This window comes from Falco rusticolus, chromosome 3 (genome assembly GCF_015220075.1).
Source record: "Falco rusticolus isolate bFalRus1 chromosome 3, bFalRus1.pri, whole genome shotgun sequence".
In the NCBI taxonomy this organism is placed as follows: Eukaryota; Metazoa; Chordata; class Aves; order Falconiformes; family Falconidae; genus Falco; species Falco rusticolus.
Genome location: NC_051189.1, coordinates 118,436,370 through 118,462,125, shown reverse-complemented (window position 1 = coordinate 118,462,125; position 25,756 = coordinate 118,436,370). Strand labels below are relative to the sequence as shown.

The 25,756-nt window shown below is 55.7% G+C and overlaps 1 protein-coding gene across 2 annotated transcripts in view; it reads left to right on the top strand.

The window, feature by feature from the left end:
• Positions 1–287: 287 nt before the first annotated feature.
• Positions 288–25,756, top strand: part of RSPO1 (R-spondin 1) — a 31,173-nt gene continuing 5,704 nt past the window's right edge. The window contains exons 1-3 of one of the 2 annotated variants that reach the window (XM_037382212.1): positions 288–436; positions 22,864–23,257; positions 25,516–25,707. In XM_037382212.1, coding sequence (XP_037238109.1) covers positions 23,164–23,257; positions 25,516–25,707 — 286 coding nt within the window. In that variant the 5' untranslated portion in view covers positions 288–436; positions 22,864–23,163. Of the gene's footprint in view, positions 437–13,608; positions 14,088–22,863; positions 23,258–25,515; positions 25,708–25,756 lie in introns of those variants that run through there. The other variant, XM_037382213.1, reaches the window with a different exon arrangement.

The following is a 25,756-nucleotide window of genomic DNA, read 5'->3' as shown; positions in this document are numbered from 1 at the left end:
AATTATTGGACATTTTTATTAGTTTTACAAATGACAGGACCTCGTATTTCTGAGAACACTTTATACAAGCCTTGCACAAGCCCACTCTCATAAAAGCGTGTCTGTGGTGACATCCAGAGCCACAAGAAGGGGAGCGGTAGAAAGGCCCAAAGTGGTGAGGACAGCCCACAAGTGGAACTGGCAGGACCGAACCCCAAGAGGGTGGGAAGGGGTGGATACAGCGCCTGAGACATGAGCTTCGGCGCTCCTTCCCAGCAGTGCCTTTCTGGAGAGGCACGGGGCAGACAGGGGGATGGGTGCCAGCCGGCGCCCGGAGGTCTGCCCGGCGCAGAGCCCCGGCGTGGGGCAGCCGCGCCGGTGTTGAGCGGCCGCCCAGGCGATGCACCGGGCGCAGGGAGGGCAGGAGCCAGCCCCAGCCGGGCAGAGCTGAGCCAAGGTAAGCGCTGTCCCCAGCCGTGGCCCCGCTGCGGCCGGCACCGGGCAGAGCGGGACCACACAACCTCCTCCTCCTCCTCTCCTCCTACAGTCGCTTCGCGCCGTTAACCCCAGCGCCCAGCTTTATCCATCTTGGCGTTATCTCTGCTGGCAGACAGCAGGGGCCCGGGGTGTGCTGGGCTGACCGTGGAGCACGCATGCCCTTGGCTTGCAAGAAACAAGATAAAGGACTGAGCGTGGCCAGGGAGCAGGGGGCAGGGGGCGAGGGGACATCCTGGACCCAGCCCGGCTGCAGCAGCACTGCTGCGGGACTGTGGGGCTGGAAGGGGCTGGTGGGGAGCACCGGCAGGGTGTTCCTTCTTCTCCAGAGAACAGAAGAGCTGCTTTGGCCAGATCGTGCCCTTTTATAAAATCCAAGCAATATCCCATGGAGAATCAATTTGCACAAGGGGGGGGGGGGGAATAGTTTTAGAGAATTTCTCATTTCAGCATTTCATTTCTCCTCTCTTGTTGACATTATTTGTATTTTTGTTTACATCTCATGACAAGTCATCTGTAATTCTGCTCAGTGTACCATGAGCTGGCATGATATGACATAATGCAAGATAGCCTACTACTTCTATTTTAGTTTGGAGGATATTTTAAACTTTATGTTATCCAGGAAATTTCTGAAATATTTGTCTTCATTCCAAGCCAGAATGAAAACAATTTTTGAAATGTCGGAAGTTCCCGTGAAACAAGTAGCGAGAGCTTCCAGCTCCACCACCGTGTGTGACAGGGTGGCCGGTGGGGAGGCCCGGGCCCCGCGCGGGAGGGCAGCAGCAGGAGCAGGCAGGGAACGGGCAGCGGGCAGCAGGCAGCATGCAGCGGGCAGCACGCCTCTCTCCATGCCTTGCCGCAGCCTGGCATGCGTTTGCTTTCCAGCAGCAGGACTGCAGCCGTGCATTTAGGGCAGGGATTTAATGGGAGGGATGGCTGATGGAAGGGCATGGGGAGAGCGCCTGGCATGTCCCGGTGCCCGTGGGCAGCAGCAGGCAGAGGGATCGGCTCGGACCCGGCACATGCCACAGCCTCCCAGCATCATCCAGGCAAGGAGCTGGGACAGGGAGCAGGATGTGCTGCAGTATCAGCTGATGGCAATGGGGACAGGCAGCTCTGCCATAAGCCCGTGCAGCAAGCACAGCCCTGCATCTCTCTCCCTATCTGGGGCAGGACACGATGCCGGGCTGGGAGGGCTGTAGATGTTAGGTCATGACAGCTTCCCCCAGTGCCGTACTTGGTCGGTGCAGTTCTGGGCCTGTCTGCTAGCTCTCCACAGTGCTGTCAGTCCACCCCAAGCCCCCAGGGCTGACGCCTTCCAGAGAAGGTCGAGGCTGTGTGGGGCAGAGAAGCGACTCCAGCAGCCTCCCCACGCTCCAGGGCAGATGGCTTCCTCGTGCCAGGATGTGCCAGGAGGGACCCGTAGACATTTTGCAAACCCTCTCTGGTCTGTGGGGCATCAGCCCAGGAAGGGAGAGGCTCAGCCAGGAGCCATGAGGCTGTGAGGCAGGAGGGATTTCCTCTGAGCCACCAGCCCCAGCCGAGACTGAGCGGCTGTGGGACAGGCAGCACTCTGCGGAGACTGCAGGAAGCCAGGGTCCCCGTATCTGTGTGTCTGGGTGGAAAGAGCTGTCAGGTTCCCAGAGCATTTGCCTTTGCCTCTGTGCTGAGACACTCAGTCCTCAGAGCTTTGTTTTGTGTACTCTGTGAACCGACAATTTGTAAAGACATGCTACTGGGCTAATCCTCCATCAGCTCCTGGAGCAGAGACCAGCTGGGATCTGGCAGCTCTCTCCCTTCTCCTGCTTCAGTCTGCTAAAACAGTGAGTGTCTCTGTAACCAGTAGCTTACAGGTTTTGACTTATACGCAAAGCAGAGCAGCAGCTTTCTGCAGCCGGCAGCCGGGACTGCACAGGCATGTTGTCCTCCTGCACCAGCATGGTGACCTGCTGGGCGGGCATGCCAGCTGTGCCAGCTGTGCCAATAAGGTGCTGCGTGCCATGCTGAGTCCTGGGGGTGATGCCAGCTTTGGTGGTGAAATCATCTCGGCTCTCTCCTGGCTTAAGAGCCGTTGTTATGCCCTGGAGACGCTCTTAGGGAAGGGAGCTCTTTTCATGGCATGGTTTGCTGTGGCTCCGATCCATGAGCTAATGCATCGGGGAAGTAATAAAATTAAACACTGAAAAAAAGTACCTTCCTCTTTGTACGCAGGAAACCCCATATACTGCACATGCCTTTAACAGAGAGCACAGTAGCACCATGAGTCTTGAACCAAGGAAAGATCATTTGTGCTGTCTCCTCTGTTGAGCCCCAGCATGCTGGCTCGGTGAGCAGCAGACTGCGGTCGTGCTGGACAAGCACTGGGTAGACCACTAGGAATGGGGAGACACATGCGCTGCCTTGCTTGAGGCGATTTTGGGAGAACAGGGAGGATGTGGATTTCCAGGGTGCTGAGATTTTGCTGGGGCCAGGAGTTGGTGCTTAAATAAGTGCTGGTTGGCGTCAAATCCCGGATCTTTCTCATGGGTTAGCAGGTAGTGAACATGGAGCTGGAACCAGTGTGCACTAATTCTGGGTCTTCCAAGGAGAAAGGCTTCACAGTGACTTCCTCATCAAGCAGCTGTCAGTGAAGAATAAATACAGCCCTGAGAGCTGTGCCCCAGGCTGCTGCATGCAGTTTTGAGGAGGCAGAACAGCAGAATGCTGCTGTTAATCACTGGCTGCCCAAACAGACACCAGTGTCCCCACAGCCGGGCTGGGTCGCTCCAGCCTGACCCCGCTTTGCCTGTGCCACTTGCTCCCAATCCCAGCCCGTGCTGCTATGGCTCAGTTTGGGGTTAGCTGACACGGGTAACATGGGAGGAGGGCACAAGTGATGCCGTTGGAGAAATTGTGGGGCACCCAAAAATATTCAGTGTCTCTTTGCCTAAGTCCCACTCTGTTGGGACACCCTGGGCTGCACTGCCCATCTCAGGCTGTCCCCTCCAGCGTACTGTGTGGAAGCTGGCAGGAGAAACCTACTGGCAGAGCCGTGTATGCCGTGCCCATCACTGGAGTGCCCCCATCCTGCGTTTGGGATTGAGGTCCTGGGGCCATGTCCATGACCCCAAGGTGTATCTGGAACAAGAGCTACCCCCTCCATAGCCTCTTGGGCTGTATCTGGGAATGGTGGGGGCCTGGGGGCACATGTAGCTGAGGAATGAGCTCTGTGGCACAAGGGGACCTGCCCCAGGTCATCCCAGATGCCAGCGGCCAAGCAGAGATCTGACTTGCCCCAGTTGTCCCCCTGCTCCTGGGTATGTGCTGTGGGGGCATGGTCACACGCCAGGGTGGGCAATCTGCTGCTGGCCGGGACCAGTGCATGGCTGGGGTTTGCCCTTCACAAGAACAGGCAGTGTCTCCCCACCATGGGAAGGTGAGGCAGGGGCAAAGGGACAAGGATCCCTCACCCATTGCCCCAAGGACACAGAGCTGTCCTGCAGCACAGCAGGGTCCCCTGGGGAACTGCAGGAGCTGGGCATCCATCGGGCTTGTCCCTGGAAAACAGGATCATCCTGTGGCCCACTGTGGGAAGGTACCAGTGCCATTGCTCCGCGTGTAAAGGGCCTGTGATTTTCAAGAAAACTCATCTTGAGTCTGACTGGAGTCTGTCAGAGCAAATTAGTTGCAGTTTCAGCTAGCCACTTGTTTCTGGTTTAACCCTGGGAAAGCAACTGGGCTACAAATGTTTACCTTATGAGGTAAACCATCAATATCCTTGAAACTTTGATTAAAAAAAATACTGGACTAGATCATCTTGTGGGTTTCTTTTTTTTCTTTTTTTTTTCCCTCCTGATTCGTTTCACAATATGCCAGAAGCATGGCTTGAGTTAGGGCTTTGGCAGGGGCTTTTATCATGATGGATATAGTGGAGGATAGAAAAGAAATTTGGTTATCAGAGGATGCCAGAACTCAACTTCCTAGCACATACATTTAATAATGCAAAAGTTCTCCTTTAAAGGTCTCCTTAGAACAAATCCTAGTCATCACAAAATCCATGGAGATAAATTAAATTACATTTTAATAGTGGAGAACTCATTCCTGGGCCATGCAACAGTGAAAGTATGTTCTCTCTTAGAACAAAAGTAGCCTCATCTACCATCAAAATTCTGAATGTTACCATATGAAAAACTTGATTGGAAAAGAAACCCCAAAGCTCCCAGGGCAGAAGCACTACGAGAGGCTGTCACGGCTGTGGTAGCTCTCTTGCTGACATTACGGTATTATTCTTCCCCGCCTTGTAAATGAAAAGGCATCTCCAAGAAATAGTGTCTAATATGCATTTGCTTGAACTGGAAGCTGCTGGCCACAGACAGTTTTGTCCAGCACGACCTAAGCTTTTCCTCAGGAAGAAAAGGTGCAAGGCAAGGAGGAGTACTGTGGTTCCGTGTGCTCCATGCACTGCAGAGCCCCACAGCCGGCTCCGGCAGTGCCGCTCCACCGCCCAGCCCACTCAGCGAAGGCCTGGCTGGGGCGTTCTCGCCTTTGTCCGGGATCATTGTTTTGTGCTCTGTCATCTCTTAAAGCCAGGCTTAATCCATTCTCTTCTCCACACTGTCATCTTGAAGATATTTAAAATACATGCAAATGATTCCCGTGCAGACACAGATATTTAAAGAGGACGGTGTGTGCAATAAGTACCACAGTACAGGGCGATGCAGGGTGATGTGGGGCACAGGCTGGGCCAGCCTCACCGACAAACACTTCAAGAACTGAGAGAAAGGGGGGAAAAAAGGCAGAAGGAGGAAGAGGGAAGAGCTGCCACCACTCTTCTGCTCATCCCTCCCACTGAGCCGTGGGCCTGGTGACTAGAGCTAGGCTTGCCCCATCATGGCGGACCGTCCAGTTCTTGGCTTCCTCATCTCCCCCTCGTCCTTCTCGTCTCAGCCTCCCCCTTCCCCTTGCCCAGCCACACGAACGTGCATCCCCGCTCACTGCCCTGCCTCTGCCATCCCCAAAAGCAGGGCCTGGCCCCCCGCGCCACCCGGCCTCCTCCCCGTGGCTCCCCACCGAGCGCGGGGCTGGGCCTTGCTCCTCTCAATGTCTGTACAATTACCAAAATCCCTCAGCAGAATTAGCTCCTCGCAGAGCACTGCATTCAATTAATTATATAGTTTAAAACACAATACGCAGACATAGCCCATCCACACCAGCAAAGCTTTTGGCTCCACTGGAAATCCCTGGGAAGCCATGGCAGCAGAAGGCAGGCCGTGCGCGCAGGCCTCGCCATGCTCCTTCGGTGTGAATCTTTAATTGTAGTTAAAATAATTATAGGTGTACTGCAAATATCTCAGAGAACACAGCAGAGCAAGTGCATTTCTATGGCTTTGGCCTCACAAGGATCCCCTCAACATATGTTTTAAGCTGGTTTATTTAGGCTGGTTTCAGTACAGTGATATTCCAGTCTGCTGGCACGGGCCTGGGCTAACCTGCAAGGCTCCCTCCCGCCATACGCATGCCCGCCATCACTGGGGACACTGGGGACAGGCCCTGTGCACCCCTCCGTGCCACTTCCCTACAACCCCCAGCAGCAACACTGGTGCTGCGGCCCTTTGTGGGTCAGCGGGTAGTTCTAACTCATGTCTGCAGGTCCCCATATCGCCCCAGGGACCTGAACCCGCCTGGGTCCCTCCAGGGAGCCATGCCAGGGGCTCTCCCTGGCCCCACGTCGGTCGCAGAGCCAGCGCAGCCATAACTTTCTGCTCTCGCTGCTGCAGGTTACTGACAGGGGGACTCAGGACTCCCGAGGTCACCAGCCTGTGTCCCCATGCAGCAATGGGAGCCCACAACAATTACAAGCTTCCTGCGTGTCCTGCCTCTGGGGTTTTGTCACACATGATGTCTCACATCTGGGATTCGACCGGTTGGTGGGGATGGTAGTGCTATTTCCATGTCAAGCTGTAGCTTTTTTACCCCCAGCCGTTTCAGGGCTTACAGCTATTGTGTGGGTTTTTTTAATGTTGCAAGAATTTATATTGGGAAAAAAGTGCCTTTTTTTTTTCTTTTCTCAATGCCTTGGGAAATGTCATGCAGCAGGAATGTTCCCAAGAGCTGCTCATGGCCGAAGGGGGGATGGGCTCAGGCAGGGGCCCTCATGCCCAGCTCCCGTCCCTGTGCCCAGCCTCCTAGGACCAGCCCTTTGGACTGTGGCTCCCTTTGGTGCCCCGTCCCATCTCCCCAGATGCTGCCCTGCACTCCCAGGAAAGTGGGGCCAGCCCAGGCCATGGCAGCACCAGCCCCTGGCCTGCTGCTGCTGGGCACAACAGCAGTGGAGGCAGAAGGGAGGGGGCAGAAGCCTGGAGAGGAACAAGGTGTTCAATGGAGCTGCTTCTGCTGCAGAGGTTCTTGGTTCTGTGTCCTCCTGGCTGTGCCAGTAGCCTCTTCCACTTCCAGCTCTGGTCAGAGTCACAAGAAATGCTGGAAGTCCCAGCCCTGTGGTGTGTCATCATTTAAACTTGTCCTTCAATAGTGTCCCAAAGCAATTTACTTTTCCCGAAAATCAAAGCCCCCAGGAGAGATGCTGGGAGAGGCAGGGCTTCCCTCATGAATCCCAGTGGCTCCTGCTCCCCCTGCCCTGCCCCGCTCGCTGGGGCTGGATGTCCCCCTTGGCTGTGGCTGGCAGACTGGGCTGGTTGTCCCCTCCCATGCTGGCCCATAGAGCAGCCCCTGCTGTGGCCCAAGTGAAAGGTGTGATGTGCTTTGGAGATGGATCAGCACTGCGTGATGGAGCAAGGCTTGGGCTGGGTTTGTTGAACAGCCGGACTTTCACCCTGGGGGGAGTGATGTGTCTCATGTGGGGCTGGGAGAGCAAGGGGAGGAAGAGCTGAGGCATTGCATGCAGGATGAGAAGGCATATCTTCCCCATGAAAATACAAGTGAGGTTTATATTGATTGCCCCACTGTAAAGGTGCTGGATGCCTTTTTCCAAGCTCGGCACCACATCACAGACCGCTTCCACGGGACTCATTAAGGAGCAGAAAAGGCTGCAGGCATGAGTGTCCACCTTCACCAATGGTTTGGCTATGATTGACCTCAGAGCGCTCTGGCTTACATGTGGGGAAGGGAGGGTGGTGGGGAGCTGAGCTACTGAAGAGTCAAGTTGTCCAAGAAAGGTGCTTCCAAACCCACCTGCCTGTTTGGGCTCTTACATAGTAGGGGACTGATGAACTGAGAGAGAGAGACAGCAGAGAGCAGTGCCCAGGGCCATGCATGGGGCAATGTGTGGGGCAACGAGCAGGGCAGTGCACAGGGCCATGTGTGGGGCCATGTGCAGGCAGTGCAGAGGGACCTCCAGCCTGCCCAGCACTTGGTGCAACAAGCACGGCAGCCCCAGCCGGGCCAGGGCTGGGGATGGAGCTGTGGACCTTTTGCCATAACCCTGCCATTTCCACGCTGATAGCAACGCTGGGGATGAGCAGCAAGGCACTTGTGATCCAGCACAGTGGGGACGGCTCCACCTTGCAGATGTGAAGTAAGGTGACCCGTCCAGGGACTGACACAGGGATGGAGCAGGTGCTAGCTGGTGGGAGCAGGCAGGGTTTGAGTGTGGCTGTTGTATGTGCCTAATGACAACACATCTCAAAAATCCAACCCCAGGAGCAGGTACCAAGGGAAAAAAATAATGAGAAAGAAATTGCCAGGGGATGACAGTCTGTATCTCCTTCTCTTCTGCCAGGATCTAGAGTGGCCCTCCACCCTCCTGCATGCCAGGGGATGCGGGGGAAAGCTAGGGGATGCTGAAGGATGCTGGGGGATGCAGGTGGAGCAGCTTCTTTGTGGGACCCCATGCCCAGGGTGCCCCCACCATACCACCAGCACTGCCCTCCTCCCCAGCCACAGAAGTTTTGTAGAAACTTTTTTTATAGAAAAAATTGTAGCAGCTCCTGCCTCTACAAACACAGTGTGCTGCTGTCCCTGCCAGAGCTCCGTGCTGGTTTGCCTCAAGGAATCTGTGAGATCCGTCCTGCTGTGATCTGTAACAATATTGGGATTAAATTAGCTTCCCTGAGCTGCAGAGGGGTCAGTGTGTAAGGCCCCCTGGTTAATCCAGCAGGCCAAAGAGAACAGAAGCCTCCCTGCATTGGGAAAGGAAAACAACAGGGTCTGTTTGCAATCCATGGAGCTAATTCAAACAGCATTCCTCAAACAACAGGGGAAAAGGGCCTTCGAAGCAAATGAGAAAGGAGCATTTCCCAACATGCACATAGCGTCGCTCCTTGGAAAGAGGCAAAATGTCCAGCCTGCATGGGGCACAGTGTCAGAAAACCTGGCAGGCATGAAAGAGAGATCCTGAAAAGCAGGGTAGCTCGCCGGGGCGCGCACGCGAACTCTGCCTCCCTGCCCTGTGCCTGGTGAGCACAAAGAGAGCCAGTCCTGCCAGATGCCTCTTGACCTGTCCACAGGGGCATGGGGGGTGCAGGCAGGCACCTGGCACGCTGCCCACACCACACCTGGGGTGGGATGGGGCATGCAGATCTTGCTCTTCCTTTGCCCACAAAGAGTTTTATGCAGAAGTCATTGTCATGGCTCTGCAGCTCATGGCTGCTCATCACAAAACTGGGGTGACCTCTCCGGGGACACTCCCGGGTGCAGACACACTTCTTGGCACTGGCTCTGCTAGGCTGCCAGCACCGCCTCCGTCAAGCAAGGCCAGCGAGCAGTGCTGCCCGGCTGAAAGCCCAGGCTTGCTTGCTCTGCCCGGGAAGAAGAGGCATGCCTGGGTGATCCTATCAGAAAGTCAGCTCCCTTTCCTCTCGCTCCCACATCGCCCCGTGGAAGGCATGATCCTGCGTGCCCCCATGCCTGACCCCCCAGTGCGGCTTGTGCAGCCTGTGTCAGGAACCTGATAGTCGTCTTTGCAACCAGAGCAGTTGTTTATGCAGTAAGTTAGGCAATTGGGATAACTGTATTACCGGGGACTGAGGACCACAGGTGTTCAGATATTATTAAAAACAATTGCCCAGGCTATCAATCATTCTGCAGGAGATAAGCCTTCTGAGAAGCAGCCCTCTGTGTCGAAGCAGGGTGCAGAGAAGCAGCACACCGTAGGCTGAGTCTAGGAGCACCACAGACAACTTCAGGACGTTCTTGCTTTCCTTCTGCTTTCTCGGCGAGCGTCTTTTTTGCTTTTTGCTTATGCTGAGATATTATCAAAGGCTGATGAGGCACCAAGGATGAGTAATGCACCCTCTGTGCCAGCTGAGAACTTGTAGGCACTGGTACCTGCCTCTGCACACAGGGTTAATGTCAAGGGCACAGAGCCCTGGGTCTGACAGAAGCTGTGGTGCTCAGTGCCGGATCTGCTGGGTGCAGACCCGCTGCCTGCACCCCAGGGCCCTTCAGCAGCACCCAGAGGCTGAGGGACATGGCTCCTGATAGGACTCAGCTCAGCCCCAGCCTGGAAGTCCCCACGGTTCCCGGACAGGGTGGGCTTTCCATGGAGAAGAGGCTTTTCCCTGGCTGAGAGAAGCAGAGGGAGACGCAGGGCAGGAACCGGAGAGGGATGAGCTAAGACAAGAAAATGGCAGGTTTTTAATGGGGAGGGGAACCACGTGCTTGAACAGCAGACTGGGGGATGTGGGGGGAGTCAGCACTCACGCTGCTGAAATGGGTGAGTGAGGCTCTCCCCTTGGCTTCGTGCACAGCAGGTCATGGAGCCCGGCCAGGGAAAGGCTGGAACCAAATGGGCAGGGTCGCCCAAGCTGGGTGATACCTGTAGCGCAGGATTAGACCTGTCTCTTGCTTTTCCACCTAATGCAACTGAAACTGGTGAATTCAGGTGGTCTTTGCCTGCTTTGTCTGCCCGTTTTTCCGCACAGGGCATACCCATGGGCATGCTGCAGGCTGTGGGTGCTGCTCTCCAGCACTGGAAGCTGGGACTGCCACCACCGCCTGCCGTGGTGCTGCACCCGCATGGCCCAGCCGGAGGAGCCCTGGCTGCTGGGCACCTGCTCGGCCAGGACTTCTGTGGGTGACAGGGAAAACCTCCCAGCTCAGCAGCTCTGCTTTCAATCTGGAGCCGCTCAGCGTTTTTACCCCGCTAAAATGTGGAATTTCATGTCCTTTTGTACAAGAAAGAAACAACCTGTTTAGGATTAATTTAGGATCAGCCTCCACAGCCATTAGCTAAAGAAAACCCAAACGGTAAATTAGCTGCCTGTCAGAAGGGGAAGAAATGTGGGACTTGATGCTGGATTTATTGTGGAGGGTGTTAAGGCAGGATTTAGTGTGATTTACTGTCCTCTGCAATGATACCTTCTAACACCAGGAAGCTGGCAAGCACGTCTCCTTTGCCTTCAGTCAGATATACTGCTCTGTTCGCTAATTATTGACGTGTCCGGTAGCCCTGTTCTTGCAGCTGGGTTTGTCAGCATGTCCATTACAGAGCTCTGTCTTCAGGGTTTATTGCTTAGTTATAAACATTTGCTCCAGACTGAAACTTGATCTACAGCTGTCAACTGGAGTTCCAGTGCTCTGAGGGAGATTAGGAAGAAAAAAGTTTGGCTATTCAATGCAAGCATAAAATACAAGATCTTCGGTTCATTGGATTTTTTTACTCTTACAGTCAGCTAGGTGATTTTGTCTCAGCGCAACATTTGATGGTACTTCAGAATTTCCTAAAATAGAAAGTAAAAAAGCTCCAAATATAAATAGAAAAGGTCTTTAATAAGGAGACTTGCAACAGTGACGGCTTAGCATCTGCCCAATATTCAAAACACATTCACAAATGCTCCTGTGAGATAGCAATGATCTCAGAAGATATTGTTTACAAGTAGGAAACTAGGGATATTTAACGAGGTGCCAGAGAAAATTCAGGATGAATAAAACTTCCATACACACATGCATTAACCCAAATGCAATGCAAAGGAAAAGCTGTGTAAGGGGTGAATTTTCCTTCTTGCCTGTTTTGGGTTATTTTGCATCTTTGTGTTCATACCTGCCCCCACATAAGCGCTGTGCAAAGCAGAGATGATTGCAAGTGTGTGAAGAACACAGATCCATGAGACTCTCCAAGCCCCAGTGTGTCTGGGGGGCTGCTCTATGCCATGTCCCATCCCCCATCCCTCCTTTTCCTCGGGGCTGCCAGTTCCATACTGAGCCCCACAACGTGCTCCAGGGGTCATGCCAGTGACTGCTGGGGATGCTCACAGACATCTTCAGGAGGGGCCCATGGGCAGCGGAGTATCAAAAGGGACCTGCTCTGTCCCCCAGCGAAGGACCTGAGGGGATTCAGGAGCCACTGTAGGGCCCCTCACAGCCTTTGAAAGAGCCTGTGCCCTCCGGCCTCCAGCTAGGAGCCCTGCAAGCTTGGGGAGTATCAAGTGAAGATAATGCTTCTCATTGCTTCAAGACTTTTGTAAGCACTGCAGGGTGAGTCACCCTGCTTGCACAGGTCTCTCACCCACCAGCACGTTGTCCTGCAATGTCCCTAGGAACTCTCAGAAGCTAGGACAGAATTTTACCCATTACAGAATGGTATCTCCTTGAGTGGATCTTCCACCTAAAATAAATGCTGAAACATGTCCAGACGGTTAAAGAAGTGGACCCACAACAGGGGGAAGGTAAAGGTCACTGGTTTGGGCTTTAAGGAAAGTACCTTGTGTTATGAGCAAATAACTTTCATGTAGAGAGTTTAGAAGATATTGGCACTGGTTTTTGCATCACTCCTCAAAAAGCACAGCCTGCAAATTACCTTCAGCCAGAGAAAGCCAGAGGCAATTGGACAAGGAAAGAGTTAGAGAAGGGCAAGCTTTCTGTGTGAGATTCCCAAGAGAGGGAAGGTGAACGTGAAGAAGCAGCAGCCCCCTCCCCAGCTGCAGAGGCCGAGAGCATGGGTAGCTTAGCAAAGCAGGGAGAAGACGTACTACATCCTCATGTACTGAGGGTGATGGCCTTAAATGATAAGGGAGGATGGAGCAGACCTTGCCATCCCTCCCACCACACCCTTGTGTCCTCCTAAGCCCACCCTGGAGTGGGGGTGGGCCGTGACCCTGCAAAGCAGGAACATGAGGACTGTCCGCGTTCCCCCAGTTCTCAGAGACACCAAAGAGAAGCATCAACCCTCCCCAGGAGACTGCCAGGGTCTGCAGGACACAGTGTGCCAAGGGGTTTGCCACACAGCCATGCCCTTGGGACCACCGGCTGGGGCACCGAGCATCAGTGCCACGAGAGCCAGGGATGAGGGTCAGTCAAGCACAGGCACCCGCTGCTGCTGGCCACACGGCACTGCTGGCCGCTCGGAAAGAGAGATGCCATGCAGATCCCAGCATGGCTCCATGGCCGTGTGCCCCGGGAGCACCGACTCCCCACCTGAGCTCCTGCTGCCAGGGGCATGCGCAGGGATAGGGGCTCCCCGGGGTTGGGGCACTTCTGCCTCCTCCATAGGGGAGTCGCAAGGGCATTGCAAGGGCAAGTTGCCAGATGCTGCCGAGGCCTGATCCTGCTCAGCTTGCCAGGTGCAGTGCATCTCAGGGAGCGTGCCCAAGCCTTGATGTTCCCCAGTGCACCCGCACAAAGCAGGGATCTGTCCTGTGTCTCTCCTGGGCACCCCAGTTAAGGCAGGGAAGGGAAGGGGAGCTGGTGATGGCACAGGGAGCACAGCTCCTGGGCTGCTCAGGTGTGATGGAGGGCACGTATCCAGCACAGCCTCACTGCAGTCACGCTGCCTTCCTGAGCGTGAGCGTTTCCTCCTGCTGCACAGCCAGAGATTGAAAAACAAGCAGGCTTTCAAGCTCTTTGCCTTAGCGCCTTCCCCCCTCCAGAGGATAATAAGCTGCTTTTAATATTTGACATGTTTATTAACAGATGCAGTTGTGACAGCTGATGACTTCATATGCCAGTTACCACTGAAATGTTAGTAATAACTCCGAATTAACTGTCATAAATAAAAAAGACTACAAAGACAACTAGATGGTGTGTCACTCTGCAGTAATTTACTGAGACCCCGTTGGCTCTGGATTGCAACGCTGGGAAGGTCCTTTGTGGAGCTCCAGTCCGGGTTTTGCAACAGTCACAATATTTTGGCTGGATATTGTCTTAGGAGGTGGTACTAGTGGGGTGGAATTCCCTCATGCAGGAGTTTGCACTAGATGCCTTTACAAAGCTGGATACTCTGGTAATAATAATAATAATAAAAAGCCCCTACCCGGTGGATGGGGATGGAGTCTACGGCATTGAGACCAGGATTTATTAATGTGCAAATTGCTCTGATATGATCACATACTTTCTGCTTTGCATACGCAGGGAGCAGCGTGGGCTGATGGAGTATGAACTAGCCTGGGCGATCTTTACGAGCTGAAATCCTGCACATCACAGAAGGGTTTGTTTCTCTGCGCAAAACCTGGGAAGCTGTTTGAAACCTGCTCTAAAAAACAAGTGAACAAAGTACCCAGACCCAAACGCACCAGACTTCTCCATGAATTCGCCATGAATATATTTTTCATTTTTTTTGACAGAAACGTGCATGTAACTTTCTCTGGAGGAACCGAGGATTTTTGTAGTTGGTCTTGTAGTGTTTTAAAACTGAGAAACCAGTAGAGTCTTTTCAGCAGTGATGAGGGAGTGACAAGTCAGAGGTAAGGGTTTCAGAATGCATGTTTGTTTAGATGAAGCTTTTGCAATGTGGGCTGCTAATGAGGAACGCAAGCCTTGTCAGCATCCGACTTGCGGGTTTGCCTTGTGCAATGTGGATAATGAGTTCAGACAATGAAAGCTGTGAGAAATCACAGCACGATCTGTTGGGATCCCCGTCTCCCCCACCCCCAAGGTGCGTGGGGCTTTGCAGGGAAGCTGGGCTGCTGTGCGCTGTCCCCTGCCACTCTTACCTTCCCAGACCGGGGAAGGGGACACGGAGAGCTGGTCGCAATATTGATAAGTTCGCTGGAGTTCGTTGCTGATACTGGATCAGCCCAGGGTCCCGCCGGCCGCAGTGCAGAGGCTGAGTGCTACGCAGCAGGCTGCAGTGCCCTGCCTGCTTTCCCACTGACTTCCAGAGACAGGAGCGTGTCCGAGCTGAGCAATGAGGGGACAAGGCAGTTAAGCAGTTGCTGTCTCAGTATTGTTGTGGCTGCACCTAATTCAGCCTCCTGCAGAGGACAGCACCCATGGGGGCGCGGCAGGCACCCGGAGAGTGCGGGGTAAGTACGTACTCCCTGGGTGTTTGGATGGGGGATCAGTGGGGAAATGGTTAACAGCGATCATGGTAATAATTAGACGTCCATGTTAACACCCCATGCTGATGTGCAGGGGAAGCGCTGCTGGATCTCGGTGCTGGGCTGCCGAGCCCGTGGGTTAGCGAGGGCTTGGGGCTCACTGCAGCATGCTCCTGCAGCCAGGCGGGGACGTGGCTCCCCAACAAGGGCTCGGGTCAAGGTGACGTTTCAGCCTCCTTCCTCCTGGTCTTCCGCACCGACTGAGCCCGGGCGCTGCGAGACGTGGGTGTGGGTGACTAGGGAATGATCGTCCCTGGACTTCTGGCGTTTCTCGTAGGCTCAGGCGTGTGCGTTTCCTTGAATGGCCCTGGAGATGGATGAGGGGCGGTTCAGGTGATGCGGTTTGGGTTTGAAGCGGTGTCTTATGCTGAAAGGCAAAAGAATAAGGTAATGCTGGCGGAAGCAAGTGTTGCATGGCATGGCAGGCATGGAGCCTTCACTCTCCTGCACAGTGGTCAGTGTGTATCGGTGCAAAAAATCCTGGTACCTGAAGGTCCATGAAGTTGGGGCAGTGCTTATGGTGCTTTTTGTGATGGCTGGGTTTATGTTGAGATCCCACAGGGACCCAGCACTTGCACTGAAACACCTGCCTGGAGTGTTCTCCAGTTTGAACGATTTTGTCTGAAGTCCATCCGTGACCCTGGAGCAGGTGAGCTGCTGACTGCCGATCACCCCATCCGCGCTCCAGGGCCAGGGCTGTGGAGGCTGGGTGGGAGGATGGTGGCAGCACCACAGGCCTGGGAACGCCGGTGCGGCGACATGCCTGGAAACCACCCTGGAAAAAAGGCTCGTTTCAGCTGGATCAGCTCCCTGGCCCCAGCATGGCCGCTGCGAGAGCAGCAGCACCACCCTGAGGGACACAGCAGGGAGTGAGCCAGGGGTGCGGGGCCACGGATGTGACCCACTGAGCACAGCTGAAACAAGTTGCCCACACTGGCGTGCACAGGCAGCAGCAGAACGGTGCATAAACCCCACTTTTCCATCACCTGAGCTAGATGTGAGCTGGCAGAGTAGCTCCCTGCCTGCATTACGGGGCCGTGACACTGCAGTGAGCGCCAGAGCTGGGGGCCAGGTCAGCCTTCCCTGGCCTGTGTGGATGGCCCCAGAGTGGGACAGTGGGGACCACGCAGCCAAGAGAGGTGGGGACCGGCCAGCAGACACCTTCCCCAGGGCTGCGTGAGGGCAACCAGTCATGTCCTTGAGGACAGAAGTGCCTGTCTCTGCCTGAGAACCTGGCAAACACGGAGACACCCTTCCAGCTGTGCCCACCACCAACCTGCCTCCCAGGATGGTCCTCTGGGATTTCAGCTTCCCCACACGCTTGGGGGCCAACTGATGGGGGCCAACTGCAGGATGTCTTTTGTTGCAAACCACCCCGAGCAATGCCCGTTCCCCCTGTCCTGGTGGTGCAGGTTGCTTTCACCCCTCTGAAGGGCAGAACTCACACGTGCTTGAGCCAGCCTTGCAGCAATGGCTGGTCTGGAAAAAGCTGAGGCTGCTCTGCTCACTCGCTCCTACCAGCCGAATGCCCTGTCCTCCCAGTGCCCACAGCTGAGGTTCCTGTTATTTTTCCCAATTGTGTTTTCTTCTGCTGCTGAAATCGGTGCTGCTCCTGGCTCTGCAGGGCTCAGGTTTCCCAAGCAGTGACGTTTCGGTGGGAGAGCCAGTGCACTGGGAATCCCTGCAGGAAGCTCACACTTGGCAGATGCTTCCTTTGCACATGGCCAAGCAGAAAGCCCCAGGTGCCGTTTAGGGTCTTTGCCCCAGGCTTCGTCTGATTAGCACAGCGGCTTGTGACTCACTGGGCTCCTGCAAGCCCTGGAAATTTGCTTTTAAACAGCCTGCATTTAGAGTAAGATGTGGGAAGCTGCTGTAAGCCCTTTTTTTAGACACATTAGCAGTGAAATAAGAGGGGAATTGGGTATTGAGCTGGATGTGTGCACAGCAGCCCTGGCTATGCTTCCTGTTTTGCATTAGACTCCCCTGCTCCCCCCACACTCAGGGTCTCCATGAGCTGGGGCTGTGGGCTAACATGGTGTGTGTCCACTCTGCACCTCCCGGGGAATCTGCTGAGCATGTACTTGCATGGGGATAGGGCCTTTAGGGTTGTTGAAGAGCCCTTTTGATGGAAGAGCGAGATTTTCAGTGCCCTGGTCTGCATTGCTCTGAAATGGACTGTTTTGCAGTTCCCGGTCTGAAATTTGTTTTGATTGCTGCTGTCGTAGTGCATTTTGTCCCTGGTTGGCATCTGGTGATTAATTGAATTGTAGGAGGCTTGAACCTACCTGAAGTTGTACCTACTAGAAATAGGTTTGCTTTTTCGGTGACTGCAGCTTCCCCGTCTGCAATACACAGCTGTGCCTGCCAGGACAACGCCAGTGCTTTTTCAGACGTTGCTCTGTTTTTGTGAACCAGCACACACTGAGCCTGCAGCCTGCTTCGAGGCTTTGCTGCTTCCTTCTCCTCCAGACCAATATGCTGCCTCTCTTGTGCTAGCAAGAGGGTAATGGAAATCCCCCAGTAAAAAATTTCCTGATGTTTTACAATGCTGAAGCGCAAGCGCTCCCAGAGAGAGGCCTGTGGCACTATTAATCGCAGCATTACTTGGAGCAGCTACTGTGCCGGGTGCTGCACAAGGCGGGTGAGGAGCTGGTGCTGAGCGGGGGGCTGGAGCCGGTGGGGAGGCTGGGGGGCTGCTGCGGCAGAGCCCTGGAGCGACTCCCCGCCGCCAGGCTGGGGCAGGGGGGCAGCCGCGGGCAGGAGCCTCTCCTCGACGTATTCCCCATTAGTGGGTCACAGCATGGCTCCGCAGATCTGGGGAATGCAGTGCAGAAGCTGGTGGAAGGAGTCAGACCTCAACAATGCTGTGGAGAACTCTGCTGCCAGATTGGTTTTATTATTTTATTTTTTTCAGTGAAGTTTATGGGTTAGGGATTTTGCAGAACTTGGCACTCAGATATAATATCAAATGAAGACCTTCTGGTTCGGAAATTTGACTTAATGCAGCCTTCTTTTATTGCTTCAAGGATTAAGCAGAACAAAGTGGCTCTGCATGTGCATGTGCAGAGATGTTTGCCGTCTGAAGGCGTGTGAGACACCCTGTGGCAGTCGCAATGACTGAGCCGTGTGTGTGTGGGACCTTCTTCCGTGGAGGGTTTCACAGTGCTGCTCCTGTAGCCTCAGCACCATCTCTGCTTTGCTGACAGGGAAACACCCCTCGGAAAGGCAGTGGGGGAGAGAGACTTTCCCAAAGAGAATGAGGGTCCCCAAGCCTGCTACCTGCAGCAGCCACTGCCTTCCTGCTGCTCCAGGGCTGCCAGAGCAGACCGGGAGCTCCAGCCATGCAGGGTCACCCCACGCAGGCAGGATGGTGCAGGCAGAGCAGAGACATGGGATTTGGGGAGCACCGGCACCGTGGACACATCTCTGTGTGCCTGTAAAATAGGAGTAATGGTGCCACAGGGCTGAAGGAGCTGCCTGGGGCACCCAGGCAGATGGGTGTTGCTGCCGCTGGTCCTGCAGCACGCCAGCTTGCAGCGCCTGTGCAGCCTTCACCCACTGCTGCTGCCTCCTGCCCCAAGGGGCTCTGTGCCGAGGCAGCCGGCACTCACCTCCCCGGGGCTGGCTCCTGACACCCGCGTCTCCTGGCAGGCGCAGGGGAGCAAGGGAAGGTGTGTGCTGCGGAGCCTGCTGGCTCAGCTCCCTCGCCGGGCTGGGGAGCTGCACCGCCACACCTGGGGCTGCGAGCTTTAGATGTCTTGGGGAAGCTTTGCCTGCCGGAGACTTTTGCCAGGGGAGGGCAAGGCACGCAGTGAGATAAACGCGTGTGTGGGCTTCTGCTCGTTGGAAAGACGCCTCCTCTCCCGCTGGCTATATCCCACCTGCTGAGGTTCAGCCGTGCTGCAAAAGCAGCTCGGCCGCTCTCCAGGGCAGGGCCGGGCCGGACTGGGGAGGCTGCGGGGAGCTCATGGTGGCAGCAGTGTCTCCTGACGCAGGGTGCAGGGTGCTGCACCACCATCGCTCCATCCTACTGCTGCTTGACGCCGGCCTAGGGGTTTTGGTGGGCACTGGGGAGCTGTGCCACCCTTGGATGGGATGGCCGGTCCTGGTGCCGGTCTGCAGAGGCACCTCCTGCCCCTGTGTAGCCTCCTTTATCTCCCCTCTGGTACCCTGGCATTTGTCTCCCTGCAGCCCTGCTCTGGCTGGCTCCGATGCCAGGCAGCAGCTCATCGTGCTGGTAGCGAGGACCGCCACGTGCCCCACAGACCCCATCCTCGCATGTGGCCCTGCTCTCCTTAGCAGCCTGCCCTCATTTCCTCCTCCTCTTCCTCCTCCTGCTCTCCTCCCAGTACATCTGATATCTGGGTGCCATTATCGTTATTGGATGGGCTTGTTGAAAGTTTACGTAAAGGCAGGTTGGGGAATCTGCCGGCAGCGTGGAGCTGGCTGCTGCCACAAACAACCTCCCTGGAGCCAGACTCTGCCTGCCCCGGGGCTGCGAAGGGCTTGAGGCAATTTGCCCTGGGTGCCGGCCATCGCCCAGGCTCGAGCCTGCCGAGTGCAGGGCTGGGAGACGGTTGGGACCAAAGGAACCTGGGTGAAACCCTGCAAAACTGTGACTCCTCCTGCAGGCAAAGATGCTTCTGAAACCTGTTCTCCTTGTGTATTTGCACCCCCTAAACAGGCTGCCAAGGTGAAATTTGAGTTCTCTAGCTGGCTCCAGGACCTGGAAACCCAAGTTCCCCTGCATCCATCGCTGATGTCCAGCTGGCTGTTGGCAGCTGACCTGGCAGTTCCTGGGGGTGCATTAATGCTGCTGCTGTAGTCGGACTTTGTCCTGCCTCCAGCCCTCAAACAAGCATCTGGTCCTTCTCTCCCAGGCTCAGTAAACCTTTGGAGAGCCCGTTTACATTACAGATAGCCTGATACATTCAGCAAGAGGCAATATATCAGCAATTTAGTTATTCTGGATTAGGTCTCAAATATCCCAGGGATATAATGTTGGTCTTTCTCACCTTGTGTGTAGGAGGACTAATGGTAAGTTATCTGGATGGTTTACATTTTCTGGTTTGTATCGGAGCTCCCAAGGACCAATTTATCCTGATTGAATTGCAAACAAGGCTTACTGTCATCTCAGATGCAGGGGCCAGGTCTCTCCACAAATGAATTCAGAATGATTCAGGTTACCCCAAATTCTTCCTGTCGATGGGATAATGGCATAAATCCTGCTAAAGTTTAGACTGGAAATTGTTTGCAGCAACCTGAGCTTGACCGATGGCTGCAATAGCAGAAAGAATCATAATTTGTGTCCTGAGGTGAGGGTGGGAAGAGCTGGGAGCCCAGCCCTTCTGCTGCAGCCTCCACCGGCGGGCACACCACAGGCACTGTGGGCTCGCAGGGAGCTTTTGAAACATGGAGATGGTGGTAGTGACGCCAAGGTAGTGACCACCTTGGCACTGGCTTTTCAGCATCCAGGATGCCAGTAGCTTTTCTGTGCTGAGTGGGCAGCTCTGGCCAGAGGCCCAAGCTCCCTTTGGGCTAGAAAACAAGGATACAAGGAGAAAAAGCATGTGCTTGTCTGGTTTGCATTGTGCCCTCAAGGTTTCCCATGGCACTTCCCTGCCCTTGTACTGAACAAACCCTGAGAGATGGGGTATGCGGCAGCGGCATGAGCTTCACGCTGGCTCTTGGCACGCCGGGGCTGTATTTGCTCCCTGAGAATATCCCTGCTGTCCCCACACTGAGGAGACTTTGCCTAAACTGTGAGTGTTGTGTAAACACTGCAGGACGCGGAGCGGGTTCAGTGTGTACTTCCTGCAAATGCGCTTCACCTGCAAAGCTGCTGTAATTAAAAACAAGGGGCAGCTGGATCAGGGTGGCGACACCATGCTCCCTCCAGAGCAGCTGGCGCTCAGCACTAATTTGGGGAGAGTTTGGGCTTGCTGTTCTGACGCTGCCCTGCTCACACCAGCTAGCATCCCCGGGGTCCTCTGCCTGTGCCCTGCCAGGCATTGCCATAGTGTGCCATGCCATCTGGCCGGAGGGTCCTTCCTCACCCAGCTGCCCATGCTGCCTCACCCCTGCACACGGGAGCCCTGCACCGTGCCCAGGTCCCTGCACATGAGTGCAGTGCGGAGGGAGGCTGTGGGGCTGGGGTGGGATCCCCCCTCTGTAGGGCTCTCCGCTCGGGTAAACACTCCCAACAGCCCAGCTTAAGCACTTGACAGTGTTTATAAAGCAGCTTGCAGCAAACAGACTTGGAAGTGCAGAACAAGTTGGTGTTTACACAAGTGACTAATTATTTATTTGAAAATCCTGTGGATGAGCTGTGGGCTGTAACGACAAGCACATGGGGAGGGAGCGCTGTGCTCCTGCCCCAGCAGTGCTCCGCAGAGTCGCAGCAGGGACATGGTGAAAAGTTCAAAGCCATCAGGGCGGGAGGATGGCAGTAGTGCTCTGCAGCACCCGATGGCCTCCATGCCTTGCCAGCACATGTGAGCCAAAGCCACCACGAGGTGCCTGCTCCCGGGGCACCTCTCGGTGTTGAGTCATGTGCTGCTACAAGACCTGGCGGTGCCCGAGTCACATCTCCAGGCAGCAGCTGACTGAAGATGCTGCCAGCCCGCTACCGCTGCTGTGGGCAGCCCTCTCCATTCAGGTATTTTGCTGCTGTAGTCATAACTACACTATAGCTGGGCTGGAGTGGGGGAGCTGCACCAGCTGGTGGCCCCTCGGCAGGTCCCCCACCCCATGGTGGGCACGGGAGGGGGCTGGCACCCTGGGGCCCATGTCCGTCCTGCAGGCAGCGTGCAGGGTGCAGCCAGGCTTCATTCCAGCACCATCACCACTGGCCATTTGGAGCATCGGTGATTGCGCAGTTATTATAAAAGGATTAAAACCATTTTCTGTTTCATTTGACTTCACAGAGTGAATGTTGTCGCCTTTATTCCCACACAATGGCAGCCGTTGGCAGGGCTTTGCCAGCTGCAGAGAGGAGCGTGGCTCTGCCTGGCAGTGCCAGAGCTCTTGGTGCAGCTCAGAGGTTGCCTTTCCTGCACACCAGCCACAGGGCACACAGAAAACCACCTCCCAGGTCATTTCTCAGAGGAGCAGCACGCTGCTCTGCAGCAGCCCTGCCTGCGCTGTCTGTCCCCCAGAGTCAGGCAGGCAGCCAGCAGGAGCAAGGTCTCAGATGCTCCAGGGTGAGGACAGGACACACAGCAGCTCCCGGACTGGCTGCGCCTGGCTGCCACCCGGCAATCTCCTGCTGCACCGGGCTTCCCTTTGCTCTCCAAGAAGTTCATGCAGAGCAATTGGTTTGTTGCCCAGCCTGTCCTCCCGGCATTGCTGTCTCATCACCCCGTCCTGCCACGCATGTCGGGCAACTCATTGCTGCCGCTTGGCGAGGGCAGCACAAGCACTTACAGCCGCGCTCGCTGCCAAACACTGGGCTTCCTCCGCTGGCACGGCCGTGCGAGAGCCAGTGAGCCCTGGGCAGAGCAGCTCCTGTGCTCGGCCCTGCCTCTGCCTGCGCAGGCAGCGCTGACCCTTCCCTGCCGCTCCGGGGGAATGGGAGCTGGGAGGTTTGGAAATTCCCTCCAAGCAGAAACGCGGCACTTCAGGCAGCTCGTGGGACGATCCCACCCCGTCCCCAGACAGCCCTGTCTCTGGCTTGGGACTGCAGGCTCGCTTTCTGCTCGGCTCGACTACCAGCCCCAGAGGTGCCCACTTGATGGGAAACATCTTGTGCGCTTGGCAGTCCGCAGAGGCCATCTGCTACTCGAGGAGGGGCGGCCGAGGGGGACTGGCACTATTTTAAACAAGTTACAGCTATAACTGTATGCAGCATCGGCAGATGGCAAAGCTGGGTTAGGCGTTTCTCTGTGTGCTAACTTATTAAGCAACACTGACTTGTGGATGAGGTTGGAGGGTGATTTACCCCACACCACTCCGGGTGCCACCATCTGCCCGCACCCCTTGTGCACCGCTCCCCCAGTTTGCCCCACTGCCCGCACCCCTTGTGCATCGCTCCCCCAGTTTGCCCCACGGCTTCCACGCTCTCCCACCTCAGTGCCGAGCCCAGCCGTCATCTGAAGCAGTGCTGGCTGCTGAGTTAATCTGTCCTCCTCTTCCTTTGCAGTTCCTGCGAGCGCACTGGGAAACTGCAAGCAGCTAATGCTCACTGCCAGAGCCCCCAGATGGGACTAGAGCCAAGCGCCTGCGCTCCTTACGGGGATGAAGGTAGAGCCATGTTACCTGCTACCTAAGCTCGCTGTTGCTGGTGTAGTTTGTGGATATGGTCCTGTACCAGGCTTCGTGCACAGACTCTCAGCTCTGATCCCGCCTGAGACGTTTTAGCAGCAGCAGAGAGATCCCCAGCTGTGGAGCAGGCTCCTCCGATCACCCTGCAACGGAGGGGCTGCAGCGCTGGAGTGTTACTATGCAGCTTGGACTGTTTGTGGTGGTGGTTTTTCTAAGCTCGATGGATCTAACAGGCAGCAGCAAAGTGGTGAAGGGCAAGAGACAAAGACGAAGTATGTATGAAACGCTTTTCTTCTCTACTTCTTCTTGTGATGCTGTATGGTTCATGCAGATGGTGAATGTGTTTACCAACCCAGGGAGCTGGGCAGAGCCTGGGGTGCCCCTGGGAGCTCCCCGGGTCCCAGTCCCATGCAGAGATATGTGCTACCCCATCCCACTGGACCTGCCGCAGCCCTGAGCCCGCGGCAGCAGCCCCCTCTAACCCCGCAGGCATTGCCGGGCAGGGACGGGGATGAGCAGCCCCACAGCCTGCAGCTCGGGGCAGGGAACTGCCAGCACTGCTCCCCAGGGCTGCAGCCCTCAGGCACACTGGTGCCCACAGAGCACTCAAGGCTGGAGGAATTTGCTCTGCAGGGCAGGATGGGGTGAGCCTCCCCCCTTCCTACAGCCCACCTTTGCTGTGGCAGGTGCTGAGCGGGCAGGCAGCAGCGGGCAGCCCACCCTGCACCCTGCCAAGGCTGGCAGCCTCCGGGTCCCCCACCACCTCATGGTCAGGTGCCCGCCTGGGAGACAGGCGCAGCAGAAGGAAAGGAAGGGAGCAGGAGCCGCGCATCGCTCCCCATCCGTGTCCGCAGCCCTGCTGTGCTGGCGGGCTCCCACCCCACACCGGCCTTTCCCCCCGGCTGCCCTGTCCCACCCAGAGCCCCCGGCAGCTCTGCCTGGCCATGCGCCATGCACGGGTGCCCACTCAGCTGCTGCAGGGATGTCTGGCCGCGGGGTGACCTGAGGTGCACAGGGGTTTAATTCTCCCTCCAGCCTGGATGGTCCTTGGCCGGTCCCAGCGCGGGGCTCAGGCAGGGCAGCTCGGCTGAATCGGTGCAAGAGCAGCCACAGGGGTTTGCCTTCATTTATGTAAGCTAGTTTTAGAACTGTTTTACATTAAAACTGTTTTAAATTAAATTATATAAAAATGATTTTATATTAAAACTGGGACTGCTGAGCCCTGTGAGAACAAGGAAAACTTGATGTCATGGCTAATGCTATAAAGTGCAATTTCCAGCGAGGGCCCGGTTTATACCTTTGCCATAGAGGCAGGCCTTGGCACCGCGGCTCGGCGCTGCGGGAGAGATGGGGCTGGATCACCTGGGGGTCCCTGCGCTTGGGGTTTCAGGGCCCAAAATGCTGAGGGGAGGTCCCAGTCCAGACCCAGCAAACCCTCCTGGCAGCCGGGCACTGAGGGTCCTCAGGGCTGGGGACCCCCTCTGCCTTCTGTTTCATTTCTCGAGACTCCGGCAGCCTCCGCACCCGCAGACCCAGCGATGAGGCTGGGACCGGCAGCAGGGGAGCTGCTGGGGTCTGGGGTCACTGCGAGGGGAGAGGGAAGTTTTCTTACCTCTCGGTCTGGCATGTGAACATTGTGGTCCTTCACGCTTGCTTTTGAAGTGTAGTAAACACAGCATTTAAAAGAATACATTTTTAAAATACACAGCTTTTCTATAAACAAGGACGCTGCTTGCATAATAAACTAATAAAAATAACCTGCATTCTAGCCTGCAAAGAATGCTATTGGTTTCAAAACAAGCATCATTTTATACGATAATTAAAAGCAGAAAACTCTCAAGACATGGGATTGAGTATTTTTCTTGGACTGAATCTAGGAGCTGAGAACACATCTCTATTTTGGGGGCAGTGAAATCTCCTGCACTGCCAGTTATAGTTAACATAAGCAGGGTCAGAGCGAGATCTAGCCTGGGACGCAGCCTGGCTCCAAGTGCAGTGCAGAATTAGTCAGACGGTTTCACTCCAGCACCGCACGGCTCTGGTTCCTGCTCATCTTCAGCGTGCCTGTAAGCTCTGCGGGGTGGCACTGCCAGCTCCGAGAGGGGACTCGGTGGGGAAGTGCTGGCCCACTCGGGCGCGTGTCCCTCATGGGTGCCTGCCCAGCGTTGGCAGCGGGGCTGATGGACAGAGCTGGGAGGCAGGGGAATGGTGGGGGGACAGCACTGGGACTCTGTATAAGTTGGCATCTGCTTCTGGGTCCTGCTCATCACTGCTGCCACTGTCACGACCCTCGCGCCTGCGCTCGGCACAGCACTGGCACCTGCGAGCATCGGGCAAGGGGCTGTGACACCCGGCCAGAGCGGTGCCGGGAGCCACGGCGAGGACATGGGTGCAGCAGGAGCCCAGCCCTCGGTCTGCCCCGGTCCCTGCCCTGCCTGCCGCTGGTGCTGGATTTGGGGGCTGAAGCCGGAGCGTGCAGAGCCCAGCCCTGCGGGCTGCACTAACCGCTGCTTCTCTCTTGCTCTTCCAGTTAGCACCGAGCTGAGTCAGGGCTGTGCCAGAGGCTGCGACCTGTGCTCAGAGTTCAATGGGTGCCTGAGATGTTCCCCCAAACTCTTCATCCTTCTGGAGAGGAATGATATCCGGCAAATTGGGATTTGCCTACCATCTTGTCCACTGGGATACTTTGGCCTTCGCAATACAGACATGAACAAGTGCATCAGTGAGTATGGGGGTGGGAGGGAAGGGGCGAGACATGGGAGGGTGGCAGT